This window comes from Molossus molossus, unplaced genomic scaffold, assembly GCF_014108415.1.
Source record: "Molossus molossus isolate mMolMol1 unplaced genomic scaffold, mMolMol1.p scaffold_m16_p_11, whole genome shotgun sequence".
In the NCBI taxonomy this organism is placed as follows: Eukaryota; Metazoa; Chordata; class Mammalia; order Chiroptera; family Molossidae; genus Molossus; species Molossus molossus.
Genome location: NW_023425346.1, coordinates 19,682,329 through 19,697,261, shown reverse-complemented (window position 1 = coordinate 19,697,261; position 14,933 = coordinate 19,682,329). Strand labels below are relative to the sequence as shown.

The window sequence follows — 14,933 nt, the reverse complement described above, 5'->3', positions numbered from 1 at the left end:
CAACAGGTGATACCTTCGCTATCATAACGTAGATGTTCAAACCGTCCTGCAGTTGGCCAGGCAGGGTGTCTTTGAGCTGGTCCCTGTGTCCTGGACATGGCCATCCTTCCCTGAGCGCTCCCCTAGTTCTTTCCAGCACAAGGTGTTCCCGGTTCATCTTGTACCTTTTCTGCCCCAGCCCTGCCATCAGCCGTTTCTCTAATGGGCCCTGGTGCCCTCTATTGGATAAGGGCACTTAGAAACCAAGATCTTGGTGCTAGGGGTGCTCACTGCTGCTGGGCATCACTTCTAGGCCCTCAGTGGACAGAGCTAGGACATCCATGTGCACACACATGCATACACATGCACGTATACATACTTCGGCATCCACATGCATGTCTGTGCATATTACAATCACAGTGATACCTCCAATTCCCACCCCAGCCCGCAGGGTCAGTTCTAGCTGTCCCATCCTCCACATGTGTTCCTGTCTCCAGTGGTGAGAAGCCTCGCTCCTAATACCCTCAGCGTAGCACGTTTGCTCCCTCCCCCACCCCCCCCACCCCACCCCCGCCGCAGTCACCAACATCGAGACCATCTCAGGCCGGGGTGGCTCCTGCCGCGCTCACCGGGCTGTGCAGGTCCAGCCTGCGCGCCCCTGGTTGAAATGCCACGCCGCCTCAGCTGCTGCGTCCATCCTGTGACATCACACCGTGTGCTGGAGGGTTTTCAAGTAAATCACCGGAACTGAACCTGTCAGGCTACCGAAGCCTATAGGTAGTTTGCCCAGTGGCTTACGGCCAGTTTTCCCTTAAGCTAGGTGGGAGGACCAGGAGCAGCGCAGACCCCGTGACACACGTCCTCGTCAGAAATTCCATCCCCACACCCGGCGTCAGTGGGATCTGTTTGGCCATGCTGGGTTGGGGCACGTGGAATTGTTCAAACTTTTAGTGAGCACCCTCCACGCAGCAGACACTGCTGGGACGGGATGGTGGAAGACACAGCGCCGCGACCGTGCGGCGGGGGTGCGGGGTGACAGGGTCGTGGTGCACAGAAACTCCGCACAGGACGCGGTAGGAGTGTGGAAGCCGGAGGGAGGCCCTCAAAGGCTCCCAGAGGAGGTGCTGCTGACCTGCCTCCTCACTCGGGACTGTCTTGCTGACAGAAAGGAACGTGTGAGGATGGGACTTAATTACACCGTGTCTTGTCCTCTTAAGATCGAAGGTGCGTGGAGAGCAGATGGCAAAGGACTCAGTATTTGGGACACGTTTTCTCACACACCACTGAAGGTGGAGAATAATGACATCGGAGACGTGACCTGTGACAGTTACCACAAAACTGCTGAGGACGTGGCCGCCCTGCGGAACCTGGGTGTGTCCCACTATCGCTTCTCCATCTCTTGGCCTCGCGTCCTCCCGGACGGAACCACCAGGCACATCAATGAAGCGGGCCTGCGCTACTACTCGCAGCTCATTGACGCGCTGCTGGCTGCCAACATCAAGCCCCAGGTGAGGGGGGCCCGGGGCCTGTCCACGCGGGGAGCCAGCTGGGCCAGGGGCACCTTGATCATGGAAACAAAACTGTCTTCAAATTTAATGTTTGAACTGTTAACAAACGCACATGGAGAAGAGGTCAAAGAGTATCAAGGAGTCTGCAGTGCAGATTTCCCTCCATCCGACCCCAGTCGTCCAGCCCCCCTTTCTGCGGGCCCAGGTCTGCTGGGGTCTCCTGTCCAGGTGTGGAAGCCAGGAGATGTGTCTGTGTGTGTGTGTGTCCTTTTCCCTCTTTGTTCATAATGGTAAGCTATTTGCTTTTTTTTTTTTCCTCCCCCGAGGACATTTTTCCATTTTTTGTTCAGATAGAGTGGGAAGGAGGGGGAGAGAGAGAGAGAAACATCGATGTGAAAGGGACACATCGAGTGGCTGCCACCCACATGACCCAACCAAGGCCGGGGACAAACTGCAACCGAGGTACGTGCCCTTAGCGGGAACCGAACCCAGGTCTCTCCGGACCGCAGGCCGACGCTCTAACCGCTGAGCCAAACTGGTCAGGGCAAAGTTTTTTGTTTTTGTTTTTTTGGTACATGCCCCTAGCGGGAACCGAACCCAGGACTCTCTGGTTCACAGGCTGATGCTCCAGCTGCTGAGCCAAACTGGCCAGAGCTGGGTGGAGAATGAGATTCATCATGTACAACTCAGGACAAGATCAGAGAGCACACAGCTCAGAGCCTCATGAGTCTGTGCCCCCGAGGGCACCGTGACACCCCAGAGAGCAGTAGCGGGTGGCCGGGGAGCCTCAGGGAGGTGGGGTCTCAAATAAGAGAAGCACTGGGACGGGTGGGCGTTCAAGCGAGGGCTGTCCCAGCAGAGGGAGAGAGCTGGGCCTGGGCTGAAGCTGGACAGTGGTCCAGTAGAGACCACGGCGTGGCCACGAGGAAGTGTGTCAGAGGCGTCGAGGGGAGAGCCAGGAGAAAGCCCACCACCCCAACATGGCCAGAGCTGCTCCTCCCTGGCCAAGGGTTCCCCGCCCGCCCCACGGGGTGCCCTTAACAGTAAAATGCTCCATCCTCCTGAGAGCCTCAGGGTCTCAACTCGGCAGTCTGTCCAGGCGGGTTCAGATCCGAGCACAACCAGAGCTCACACGGAAGAGTCGGGGCGTGCCTTATGCTTCAGGGCTCACAGCCACTCCGCGAAGTAGAGGTCTTGGTGTCTGAGCCCAGAATGGGGTTGCACGGCTGGGACTCACACCCAGGCTTCTTTGATACAGATGTGTGAATACCTCCCACTCCAGCACCGCTGCCTTCCGGCCACCAGGGAACCTTTGAGCCCTTTGGTCACTCAGTCTCAGCCTTAGCAGACCACTGGCTTCTTATGAAAAGCGGGTTGATGGGATTGCTGGTCTTGCTTTCTCACAGGTGACCATTTACCACTGGGACCTGCCCCAGGCCCTGCAGGATGTCGGAGGCTGGGAGAATGAGACCATTGTACAGCGCTTCAGAGACTACGCCAATGTGCTCTTCCAGAGGCTGGGGGACAAGGTGAAGTTTTGGATCACGCTGAACGAGCCCTTTGTCGTTGCTCTCCAGGGCTATGGCTACGGGACAGCCGCTCCAGGTGAGGGCCCACGCCCACCGGCGGCTCTTGGGCTGTGGCATTCTTAGCACCTAGAAGACGGGAAATCAGGTAGCACCAGGGGAGGAGGCTAGGAGCGCCCAGGACAGCACCTGCCTTTGCTCCGGGCTGCCTGATGGGCAGCAGTTCCCCTCTGACGACACTTTTGTTAAACATGAATTTCACGTTAGTGCCTCCCAATGGCTTCATTTCTTTGCTCTGAGACCGACTTGCCCAGGTGGACAGTCAGGAATGTGGAGTACTTGGTGCAGGAAAGGGCTGTTCATCAGGCTATACAGGTCCACGGTCCGTTTTCTGCATCTCCCAAATCCCAAAGTTTTGGTAACTGGTTTGGCTGACCTGCGCTCGACCTGACTCGAGCCAGCACGAGGCTGCTCGTGGTCTTTGTCCACTTACGTTCTGCTGCAGACCTGTGGGTGTCCTTGACCATGCAGAGCTGTTCTGGGCCCTGTTGGGGTGATACGTAAATATGTCATATGAATGTGTTACTTTCCTAAGACACAAAAACGTTTTTGTTCCAAAACACATTTGACCATAAAGGCTTTGACTAAGGGATTGTGGACTTGTCCTTGCTCCTCCAGGACCATCCAGTTCTCCTTTTCTCTAGTTCTGAGCTTAAGAGTAAATTTTTGATCACGTATGTGATTCCTTGTCATCCATGTAAAAGCTGGAAAGAGTCACAGGAGCTCTTGGAGTCATGACCAGATGCACCCCAATGGCCCGAGGGGTGCTGCGGTGTGCCAGTCCTTCCCCACGGAGGTGGCCTCGTAGCACGGGCTCTCAAGGACTCTGTCAGCTGATTCCACCAGCCGTATTCTCCGACTTGGACTTCCACAGTGGGCTCCCCAAAGAGGGCCAGGATGTCATCTCCTGAGGCGACTCTTCTGGGTACTTTGCTGAGGCATATGAGCCTCCCTTTGAGGGAGGGGTGTGGAAACTAACATTCATCAAATGCCTGTCTGGGTGCTGCTGGGTGCTCCACACACGATTTCCTTTCCTTCTCCCAACAACTCCACTTGCTCATTATGCCGGGGAAAGAACAGGAAGGTTGAAATACTTGCCCAAAGTCATGTGGCCCACTAGCAAGAAGTGAAGCTAGGGTTTAAATTTCTTTTTTTTTAATCCTCACCCGAGGATATTTTTGCATTTATCCTCAGCCAGAGTAGGAGGGAAGGAGTGGGAGAGAGAAACAGGTGCTAGAAAGACACATCAACTGGTTGCCTCCCGCACGACCCAGACCAGGGCCGGGGACCAAACCACAACTGAGGTACATGCCCTTGACTGGAATCGAACCCAAAACTCCTTGCTCCAACCGCTGAGCCAAACCAGCCAGGGCTGGAGCCAGGGTTTAAATTCCATTCTCCCTAACACCGAAATGTGCATTCTTGCCCATAAACAGTGGACACCTGTAGGCAGAGAGTGACCCTCAGACACGCATTCCTCACGACGCCCATGGGTATGTTTGCAGGCATCTCCTCCCGGCCTGGCACTGCCCCCTACACTGCTGGCCACAACCTAATAAAGGCTCATGCCGAGGCCTGGCACCTGTACAATGACATGTACCGCGCCAGTCAACGTGGCACGATCTCCATCACCATCAACAGCGACTGGGCTGAGCCCAGAGACCCCTCCAACCAGGAGGACGTGGAGGCCGCCAGGAGATACGTTCAGGTCTGTTTCCCTCTGGGCATTGTTCTCATTCTTCCCCGTTTCCCCTCCTGTCATGGTCTAATGGAAATAGAATTAGACAGCAAGACAAAGATTTAAGATCTAGGCTCTGTGTTGCTATTATCTGATTTTGTGAACTTCGTAATATCACCTAACCTTTTTGGACCTTCGTTTTCTCATCTGTGAAGTGGAGATGACATACCTACCTTATAGGTTGGCTGTGATGAAAGTTCTTTAAGGTTATCTTTAAAAATTATGTGTACGTGTAGTTCTTGCTGGGAGTAACACTGGCCTGAAGCTAACAAACAGAAGGAAGTTCTCTCTCTCCAATGTCTGGTTTGACTACAGTTGTTAACAGAGCTGGGCTGCAGTGTCACACACAACCTCTAGTTGTCACCACCTAATTTTATTTCCTTGACCTAAGAATTCCTTAAATTGGGAACTTTGGGCTCTGTGAAACTCATTAGTGCCCCAACTCCATGAGTTTAACATAAGGATATGCATCTTTGGGTCATGGAATTTTGCTTGTAGTAAGGGGAGACACTAGCGTCTGGGCCCTGAGGAGAGAAGAATGGCCCGCCTGGCAGTTTTTCTCTGGCTCCTGTTAATGTCTGAAGGGGTTAGAAGGCGCCCTCTCCTATGTTTCGTCCTGAGGAGAGAAAGCAAGTCTCTCCACACTGTTTGGGCTCTGTGGAGGAGCCTGCAGCTCAGAGGGGACACCAAGGGCCTTGGTTGGCCAAACTCTTCACAAGAAAACTTAACAAAGGCAGACAAATTAATAAATGGAAATAAGGCCCGGCTGGTGTGGCTCAGTGGATTGAGTGTCCTCCCGAGGACTGAGGCCCGGTTCACTTCCTAGTGTGGGGTGTGCAGGAAGCAGCCAACCGATGTTTCTCTGTCATTAATGTTTCTCTCTCCCCCCTTCTCCTTTTCTCTCAATCTAAAAAATCAAAGTATATTCTAAAAAAATAAATAAATGAAAATAAAAGCTTAATTTTCCTGCTTGCTAGCCAGCCAGGGAAAAAGTCTTAGAACAAAATTAATGCGTCCCTCATTTCAGACTCACTGAATATATAGAGTTAGAGCAATACTTTGTTTTCTGAAATCCAAACCCCAAATCTCAGGAAATGTGAGGCTGCAGCCTCATTAGCTTGAGACACCTGCTGGTGAACGGCGAGACTGCAGCCCAGGTATGTTACCTCAGAACAGGGGAAGCCTCTTTTACCAGTGTGTGTGCAATTACGGTTGCTAAGCGTCACCTCTGAGAATGGAAGGCTGTCCTCACCCCACAATTCGGGCATCAGCTAGAGGTGAGGGAAGGATGTGAAGAGACAGAAGAAGCCTCTCAGGACCCCAGCATGTAGGCCTCATTCAAGAGAACAGAAAGCCCCCACTTTAGGACTGTGCATCAAGTGCCCATGAGACACTGTCCTCAGCCGGGCGCTGGGACAGCCTTGCAGCTCGGCCCTCGGCAAGTTCTGAGTGACCCTTAGGCATGATGATGGGGAAGGACGGGCTCTGCAGTGAGAGAGGGAACTGCAGCCTGGAGGCATGCAGTCTAGTCCCGTCTTCCGCGGGACCCTTCCAAGGACAGCTCAGTTCAGTGCCCCTCCCCCAGGCTGTCCTGGGGCGTGGCAGCTAAGCAATCCAGATGAGGCGAAAAGACCTTTGGGCACTTGAGCTGCGACATGCAAACAGCCACAGAGACGAGAGTTTGAATGGGATTTGGAACAAACAAGCAGAAAAGGACTCATAGATACAGAGAACATTTTGATGGTTGCCAGATGGGAGGGGGGTTGGGGGAATGGGTGAAAAAAGTGAAGGGATTAAGAAGTACAAATTGGTTTTTGCAGAATAGTCACGAGGATGTAAAGTGCAGCACTGGGAATACAGCCAATAATATTGTAACAACTATGCATGGTGTCAGATGGGCATTAGTTTTATCGAGGGGATCACTTCATAAGTTATATAAATGTCTAATCATGGGGTTGTACACCTGAAACTATTATAATATTGTATATAAACTATTTTTTAAAAATAAAATGGCAACTACCAAATACCAAAAAAATAAGGGATTTGGGAAGATGTGAGGGATGGGGTGGGGTGGTCCGAGGTCAGTGAGTTCTGAGTCGAGAAGTCTGCAGGTGTGTCTGCCTGTTAATGCTGAGGCTGTCCCCCAACCCCACCTGCAGTTCATGGGAGGCTGGTTTGCACATCCTATTTTCAAGAATGGGGATTACAACGCAGTGATGAAGACTCGGATTCGTGACAGAAGCTTGGCTGCAGGGCTCAGCAAGTCTCGGTAGGTCCCGGTGTCCACTCAGCGAGGAGCGGTCAGCAGGGAGTCTGGCCTGTGGGGCCGACCTGAGGCCCCCGGGCGGACCGCACAGTGGGGAGAGCGTGGCGGTTGGGGTCAGAGAGGTGCGTCGGAGGCAGGTTGCTGTACCTCTGAGCTTCCTTGCTTGCTGGGAAGATTAAACGGGAGTGTATGTGAAGCTCTTAGCCCAGGCCCTGGCCCTGCTACATGCTTGACGAAAGGCAGTTGCTATTATTATCCTTCAAAACAGCCAGGAAATCTATCTTCAAGGGCACCCACTTCTTATCAACCCACTCCGCCCTCCAAGGACAAATTCCCTAGCTCATCCTATCCCGTTCCATCGCCTTATGAGTGAATGTGGATAGCAGTGGGTGATGGCCCGCATGTGTTTTGTCATTTGCCCAGTAGGTGGCAACTGTGTGCACAAAGCAGTCCTACTTCCTGTCAAGGAAGTAATAGTAACAACAACTAACATGTGTCCATCTTCTATTGGTAGTTCTATTCTTATTTAAAGATGAGGCATAAGTATTAGAGCAAGGCCATCCAGCTGTTACATGCTAGAGCTGAGGTGTGAAACCAGGCTGTCTGATTCCAGGGCCCACACTGGGTTGGAGTCACCCAGCGGGATTAGAGGTAGATGTGGATGAGGACGGAATGACTGCCCTTATGGAAGCAGATCCACAAGCTCCAAGGTAGCACATGTACCACAGCCCAGAAGGCCTTTTTCACAAACTACCCCATACAGCCCAGCTGTAAGGATTAAGTAGTCCAGGCCCCACCCTAACAACACACATCCTGGCCCGGTTAGGGCAATCCTGCTAAGCAGGCTGTGCCTAAAGGTCTAGTCAGCCAGTCTGGCCTCCAGCAAGCAACCAGCATTCCAGTCCATCGACAGCCTCGTGGAGTGCCGGTCGGACCAGGGCCGCCTGGCCCGGCAGAGTCCACGTAGAGAAGAGCTTCCAAGTCCAGCTCCTCAAGTTGCTGACACACCAGCTGGGAAGTCAGTAACTCATCACTCCAGGAATTCTATTCCCCGATTTCTTCATTCAAAGAAAGCTCAGAAGATGAGATCAGGTTGGGCTGGGTAGACCCAGGGGACTTCATGACAAGGAAGACATGTTGAGCTGGGCCTTGACAATGAAAAGCATTTGGGAGAAGAGGGGGCAGTCATCCAAGAAGAAGGGCGTTGAGTACCAGCCTGGCAGTAGGTATGAGTGGGGCATGTGCAGCTGACGCAGGGGAACTGGCCTGGCAACAGTGCAGGGGCCGAGGCCACAGGTAAGGGGCTCAGCTTTGATGCCACGGCTCCTGAGCAGGGGATGGAACAGGACTGGGCTTCAGTGTTCTCCCAGCAGTCTCGGAAAGCTCAGGGAGGGTTTGGCTCCCCAAGTTAATGGTAGCAGGAAGGTCAAGATGAAGGTGTCAGACGCCTAATGAGGGCAGTCCCTGGGCAGCCCTGAGCCAGCAGCACCGTGTCCGTCAGAGGCACGTAGTCAGACGGGGCTGAGAGGAACTGCACGTGCGTGTTAATCAGTCGAATAGGAAAGTCTCAGAAAACATGGGAAACACTCCAGCACATGCTTATTCTACAAGAGCATAGTGAAGTCGTGTGAGCAGAAGGTTCAAATCTCAAAAAGTTCAATAAATTTAATTTATAAAAATATTTCCCCACTAATAAGGATAGGCTTTGGAGAAAAGAGGCAAGCCTAAACAAACCACAACAAAACCAGAATAACTCATAAAGGGCAGATTATGGAAATACAAATTATAAAAGATAACCTTAAGGATTAGTCTTAAGGTATGTACCTCAAACATGGTCTTGATTTCAAAAATCTACCATAAATGGTAAATATCAGCACTTACATGTTAATTTTTTGAAGGAAAAAAAAATTAGTCTGTGTATCTGTGTGTGTGTCCCTGAAGGGGGTTCATAGAAAAGCATGTGGTTTAACTCAGTCAGCAGGACGAGAGGCCCTGCAGCAACAGGGGCAGTGAGCTTACAGACTGGTAGGAGGAGCCTCGGCACTCCAGCAGCGCGTGGAAGGCCTCTCCTTGCTCCTGGCCAGCTGCACCCTAGTCACCACCCTGTCACGTCCAGCCCTGCCCCAGGACATTCTCCCAAAGCAGGACTGTTCCTGAAGCCCCACACCCTTAATGGCTCCTTCCGCCCAGGCTCCCGGAGTTCACGGAGAGGGAGAAGAGGAGGATCAATGGCACTTACGACTTCTTTGGGTTCAATCACTACACCACTGTCCTGGCCTACAATCTCGACTATGACTCCAGGAACTCTTCCTTTGACGCAGACAGGTAAGACGGTCAGCAGGGCCGCCTAGAACCACCTTTGGAAAAGACAGTGAGTCACCCTTTGCCCATCTCTTACTCCGAGAGCTGCCTCCTGATGCCATCCATCCTGAGGTTTCTGAGATGAGCCCTGTCTCCTAAGACACCTAATCAAACCCCATCAATCCCATACGGCTGGGATTTCCAAGACTCTTCCCATTGACATAGACGTGCCTGGAGTTTTAAAATAACATTTGAGAAGAATCTTTTTCTCCCCTATTCTTTTTTTTTTTTTTGTAAAATTTGTTTTATCAGCTATATTTTAGTTAAAATAACAATAAGTTTTTTTTTCCTTTTCAGCATAAAGGTCAAGCTATTTTTGTATTATGCAAATATGTGTTCACAGTGGAAACAAAGAATAGGAAACTCTTGTGTAATTTCAGGAGTATATATATTATTATACATAGTTTATATAGTATATATTTATACATATATTATTCCTTACAAAAAAATAATATTAACCCTGGCCAGTTTGGCTCAGTGGTTAGAATGTCAGCCCACAGACTGAGTCTTGGGTTCGATTCCAATCAAGGGCACGTACCTCAGTTGTGGTTCGGCCCTGGCCCTGGTCAGGGTTCTGCGGGAGGCAGCTAGTTGACGTGTCCCTCTCATGTCGATGTTTCTCTCTCTCCCTCTCACTCTATCTGAAGATAAATAGAAAAATTTCCTCAGGTAAGGATTAAAAATAAACAAGATTTTATATATATATATATATATATATATACACACACACACACACACACACACACACACACAATTTGTTCCTGTTCTAAGTTTATTTTATATAAATATATATAAATATAAATATATATATATATATATATTTTTTTTCTTTTTTTTCTCCACTACCCACATGACCCTAGCCAGGGTCGGGGACAAACCGCAACCGAGGTACGTGCCCTTAGTGAGAACCGAACCCAGGACTCTCTGGTCTGTGGGCTGACGCTCTAACTGCTGAGCCAAACTGGCCAGGGCTTAAAAAATATTTCTTATTATTGATTTTTAGAGGGAGATAGAAACATTGATGAGAGAGACACATCGACTGGCTGCCTCCTGCATGACCCCCACTGGGGATTGAGCCCAAAACCCAGGCATCTGGGAATCGAACGGTGACCTCTTGGGTCCATGGGCCGATGCTCAACCACTGAGCCACATTGGCTGAACCTAAGTTCTTTTTTTTTTATTGAATTTAGAAAGGGAGGGGTAGGGGGTGGGGAGAGAGAAACATTGATTTTTGTTCCACTTATGTATGCATTCATTGGTTGCTTCTTGTATGTGCCCTGACTGGGGATCAAACCCACAACCTTGGCATATGGGGACAACGCTCCAACCAACTGAGCTACCTGGCCAGGGTTATTTTGTTCCTTTTCTATCAAGCATCTTTCCAGCTCAGTGTGTGAACTTGTCAAGGTTTTCTTTGAAAACATGCCTGCACCCCAACTGCATCCTGAAACTACCAGTCAGGCCGGTGAGGGGCTGAGAGACCCCATTCAGGCACTCACTCAACTCTTGCTGCCTCACTGGCTCCTGGGACTGCCTCCCCAGTGACCTGCACTCAGGCTTATGAAAAGCCCCACATTCAGTTCAGCAGAACAAGATTGAGTTACTGGTAAAACCTAACATTTTAAAAAGAATTTGGGTGAAAGACGTATCTAAATCACTGTCTTCATTTGAAATGTATGACGCCTGGCGGGCGCTCCTTTGGCGCAACCTGGTGCCCTCTCTAGTCTATCACTGGAGAGAAAGGCGGGTCTTGGCACTTGAAGCAGGTCCCAGTCTACTGCTCTATCATCAACAAAAGGGTTGGTGCCTGTGGCACTGACCAGACGTAGGTGACTCAGGGAAGCCCATTCTCTGAAGACATAGCACTCACACCCCACTGGGGACTGGCTAGGGAAAGCCAGAGCCCTCTCACATTAGTGTGAGGTGTGCAGCACAGCCCATGCAGGGTCAGGTCCGTGAGCGAGACCATTCCCCTGTACACGTGGAAGGCTAGGACAGACAGCCAACGTGGCCTGTCCAGTTACACCAGCACTAGTAGTGCAACTAGAACTAATGGAAGGGGAACGTGAGGCAATTTGACTGTTCTGGGTTTACTTATGACTCAAGACTAGACAAAGCCTAAGGTTTTTCCTAGTATAAATCCTGTTTTGTCTTTTGTGCAAAGAACCTCTAGGGATTTACAAAACCAGACCTAATCTTGTGTTTGGAATGGTAGGGGAGTTGCCACCATCACAGATCGCTCTTGGCCAGACTCCGGCTCCTCCTGGCTGAAGATGACACCTTTTGGCTTCAGGAGGATCCTGAACTGGTTAAAGGAAGAGTACAACAACCCTCCGATTTATGTAACAGAGAACGGAGTGTCCCAACGGGGAGAAACAAACCTCAATGACACCGCAAGGATCTACTACCTCCGCAGCTATATCAATGAGGCACTCAAAGGTAGGACAGGCCCACCTTCCTCCATGCACCCTTCACTGCGGAAACATCTGCTAACGTCCACATTTGGGTGGGACTGCAGCCACGAACCCCATAATGACAAAGATGAGGCTTCTTACTCCTGTTGGGTTTAGCTGAACTTTTGAGATTTTTCCTTCCCAGATTTAAGCTCAGCAGGCAAACCCAGTTGCCTAATACAGCTAGACCTGAGTTCCTGGCCGTAATCCCTTGCTCTCCTTGATGCTCACTGATGTCTGATGCTGCTGAACAACAGTGCTCTCCTGAGGACAGTTTGGGCAGGACCAGGAGGAGTGGGCTTGGGGTTGTCTGAAGGGTCTTTGTTTCCAAAGCAAAGTTTAAGACCTCAGCTCAGCAGAACTTGGGATGTGACTCTGGCAAGGACGTGGTGACAGAAGAGAATGAGCAATGCAGCAGTGAGAACAAACCCATTAGAAAATCCTGTTCCAGCCAAGATCTTTCCCAAGGGCCACTCATTTTCTATAAAGAGCAGCATTAGCCCAGCCAGTGTGGCTCAGTGGACTGAGTGTTGGCCCATGGACTGAGAGGTCCAGTTTGATTCCCAGTTAGGGCACATGCTCGAGTTGCAGGCTCGATCCCCAGTAGGGACATGCAGGAGGTGGCTGATTGATGTTTTTTCTCTCCCTTCCTCTCTTGCTAAAAAAAAATCAACAAAAGCATTATTTTTTTTAATCCACACCTGAGGATATTTTTCTATTTATCTTCAGATAGAGTGGGAGGGAGAGAGAGGGAGAGAAACATGGATGTGAGACACATCAACTGGCTGCCTCCCACACAACCCCGATCAGGGCCAGGGACAAACCGCAACCGAGGTAGTACCCTTGACTGGAATCGAACCTGTGACTTATTGATCTGTGTGCAGACGCTCCAACCACTGAGCCAAACCAGCCAGGGCCAAAAACATATTAAAAAAAAAAAGTAGAGAACCTTAAAAAAGAAAAGAGGAACACTAGTCTACCCATGTTCCTGACCCCCATTCAGGGCTGATGGCTCTGCAGCTCCATCCACAGAGGACCTGTAACAAATACTGCATGCAGTGGATGGGCAGCTTTCTCAAAGAGCGCAAACAAAGCTCACCTTGACATGCAAGTGGGAACTGGGGGAGAGCTCTGGGCAGGCAGGGCCTCAGCAGGCTTGGCAGGAGGATGGCTTATGCAGGAAGCTGATGCCAGGGCCTGTGTTTGGACAGCTGTGCAGGATAAAGTGGACCTTCGAGGATACACTGTTTGGAGTGTGATGGACAACTTTGAGTGGGCCACAGGCTTCTCAGAGAGGTTTGGTCTCCATTTTGTGAACTACACTGACCCTTCCCTGCCAAGGATTCCCAAAGCATCAGCCAAGCTCTACGCCTCTATAACCCGGTGCAATGGCTTCCCTGACCCAGAAGCAGGCCCACACCCTTGTCTCCAAGCAGAAGGTGAGATGGAGCTCTGGGAGAGACTTAAGCCAGAGGGTGAGGGGTGAGAGGGACCTTTTTCAGTCTAATTTCTTCTAGTTTATTACCTTCCTCTCAGCCTCTCCCCGTTCCCTTCATTCATTCAACCAATATTTTCTTTTACTGTTCTTAGGATGGAACAAAGCAACTAACTTAGGTTTAATGGTACATCTAGAAACTAGGCCCTGGTCTGGGCATAGCAGGTCTAGAGTCTCGTCCCAGCCCTAACACTAACCGGCTGTGCAACTTTAGGCAGGAAACTAGGCAAATATTCTGGGCTGATGTGAGGATCAAATACAATGATGAAATATAGTGCCTGACATAATGTAAAGATGCCAGTGTTTGTTGAATGACTGAAAAAATATAAATTATTATACAAATATAAGAGACAGTTATCCAATTTAGATTATATTCTAATTGCTGATAGAGGGGTTTAAAAATAAAACTACTGAACTCCATTCAGAGGCTCATAGCTCAGTGAAAGGGATGTGCACCTCAGCAAGGTGCTCGCTCTGGGTACCTATTTCTAACTTCTCTATTCCAAGGACCTAGCTTGGGCTTAATATAGGTTAACACTGTTGATAACTACATCTGTGCTAGTGTGTACACTGCCCTCTGCTGTCCTCTCCTAGATGCTGGACCCACCACCAGTCCCAAGAGAGAAGACGACATTCAGTTCCTGGGCCTGGCACTGGGTACGACAGAAGCCCAGACAGCTTTGTACACACTCTTTTCTCTTGTGCTTCTTGGCATCTGTGGTGTGGCATTACTGTCATACAAGTACTGTAAGAGCTCCAAGCAGGGAAAAACACAACCAGGCCAACAGGAGATGAGCCCTATTTCTTCATTCTGACGTTACCACTTCCTCCAGTTCTGCAAAATAAGCCTAGTTTCTCTGTACACCTTTGCCGCCCACAGAACTCCTTAGGATCTTATAGTTGCCCATACCAGACTTCATAAAGGCCTTCTACACTCTCAGACTAAACTTCAAGGACTTCAAGTCCCTGGTTAAAATGGAAATATCTGCATCTTGCCCATGTCGGGAATTCATTTGGGCATCAGAAGACCCTGCAACTGGCTCTTGTGGAACTGTGCAGGCACTGAACCAGTCAGTGTTCTGTGAACCATTTAACTGGGCAGTTTCAGGTTTAAGAGATTTTAAGTATAGAAACAGGAGTAAAACCATAGCAATGTTTCTGTAAGAATCCACTCCACCGCATAGATGGATGCAGTGTCATCCCCTGCCCTCTCTCCAAGCTCCCTCCCAGCCTCACACCTGGTGTTTCTCAGAAAATAAAAATGGTACTGTGAACTGTGTCCTATCCTCTATGAGTGATTTTTCTTTAGACAGTAGGACCCACAGAAGTTATGAAGTCACACAAGCCATTTGGGGCATCTAAAGAGTCCCACCAGACCAAGGCTTCCTGTTTACATTAAGTATTCCCTGGGGCAGAGAAACCCAAACATACAAGACAGACTTGTGAATGATCCTTTATTCCACCCTGCCACCTTTTATGTCCTTACTGCCTCTCCCCTGTGTATAGACAGACTTTTAAAGACAAAAGTATGGCCTTCAAGGCCCATG

The 14,933-nt window shown here is 50.1% G+C and overlaps 1 protein-coding gene across 1 annotated transcript in view; it reads left to right on the top strand.

Moving 5' to 3' along the window:
- Positions 1–14,201, top strand: part of LCT (lactase) — a 48,229-nt gene extending 34,028 nt beyond the window's left edge. Inside the window, exons 11-18 of the mRNA XM_036254814.1 lie at positions 1,197–1,487; positions 2,894–3,092; positions 4,579–4,781; positions 6,971–7,080; positions 9,268–9,402; positions 11,654–11,877; positions 13,103–13,330; positions 13,981–14,201. Of these exons, the coding sequence (XP_036110707.1) occupies positions 1,197–1,487; positions 2,894–3,092; positions 4,579–4,781; positions 6,971–7,080; positions 9,268–9,402; positions 11,654–11,877; positions 13,103–13,330; positions 13,981–14,201 (1,611 nt within the window). The remainder of the gene's footprint in view (positions 1–1,196; positions 1,488–2,893; positions 3,093–4,578; positions 4,782–6,970; positions 7,081–9,267; positions 9,403–11,653; positions 11,878–13,102; positions 13,331–13,980) is intronic.
- The last annotated feature ends 732 nt before the right edge of the window (positions 14,202–14,933 follow it).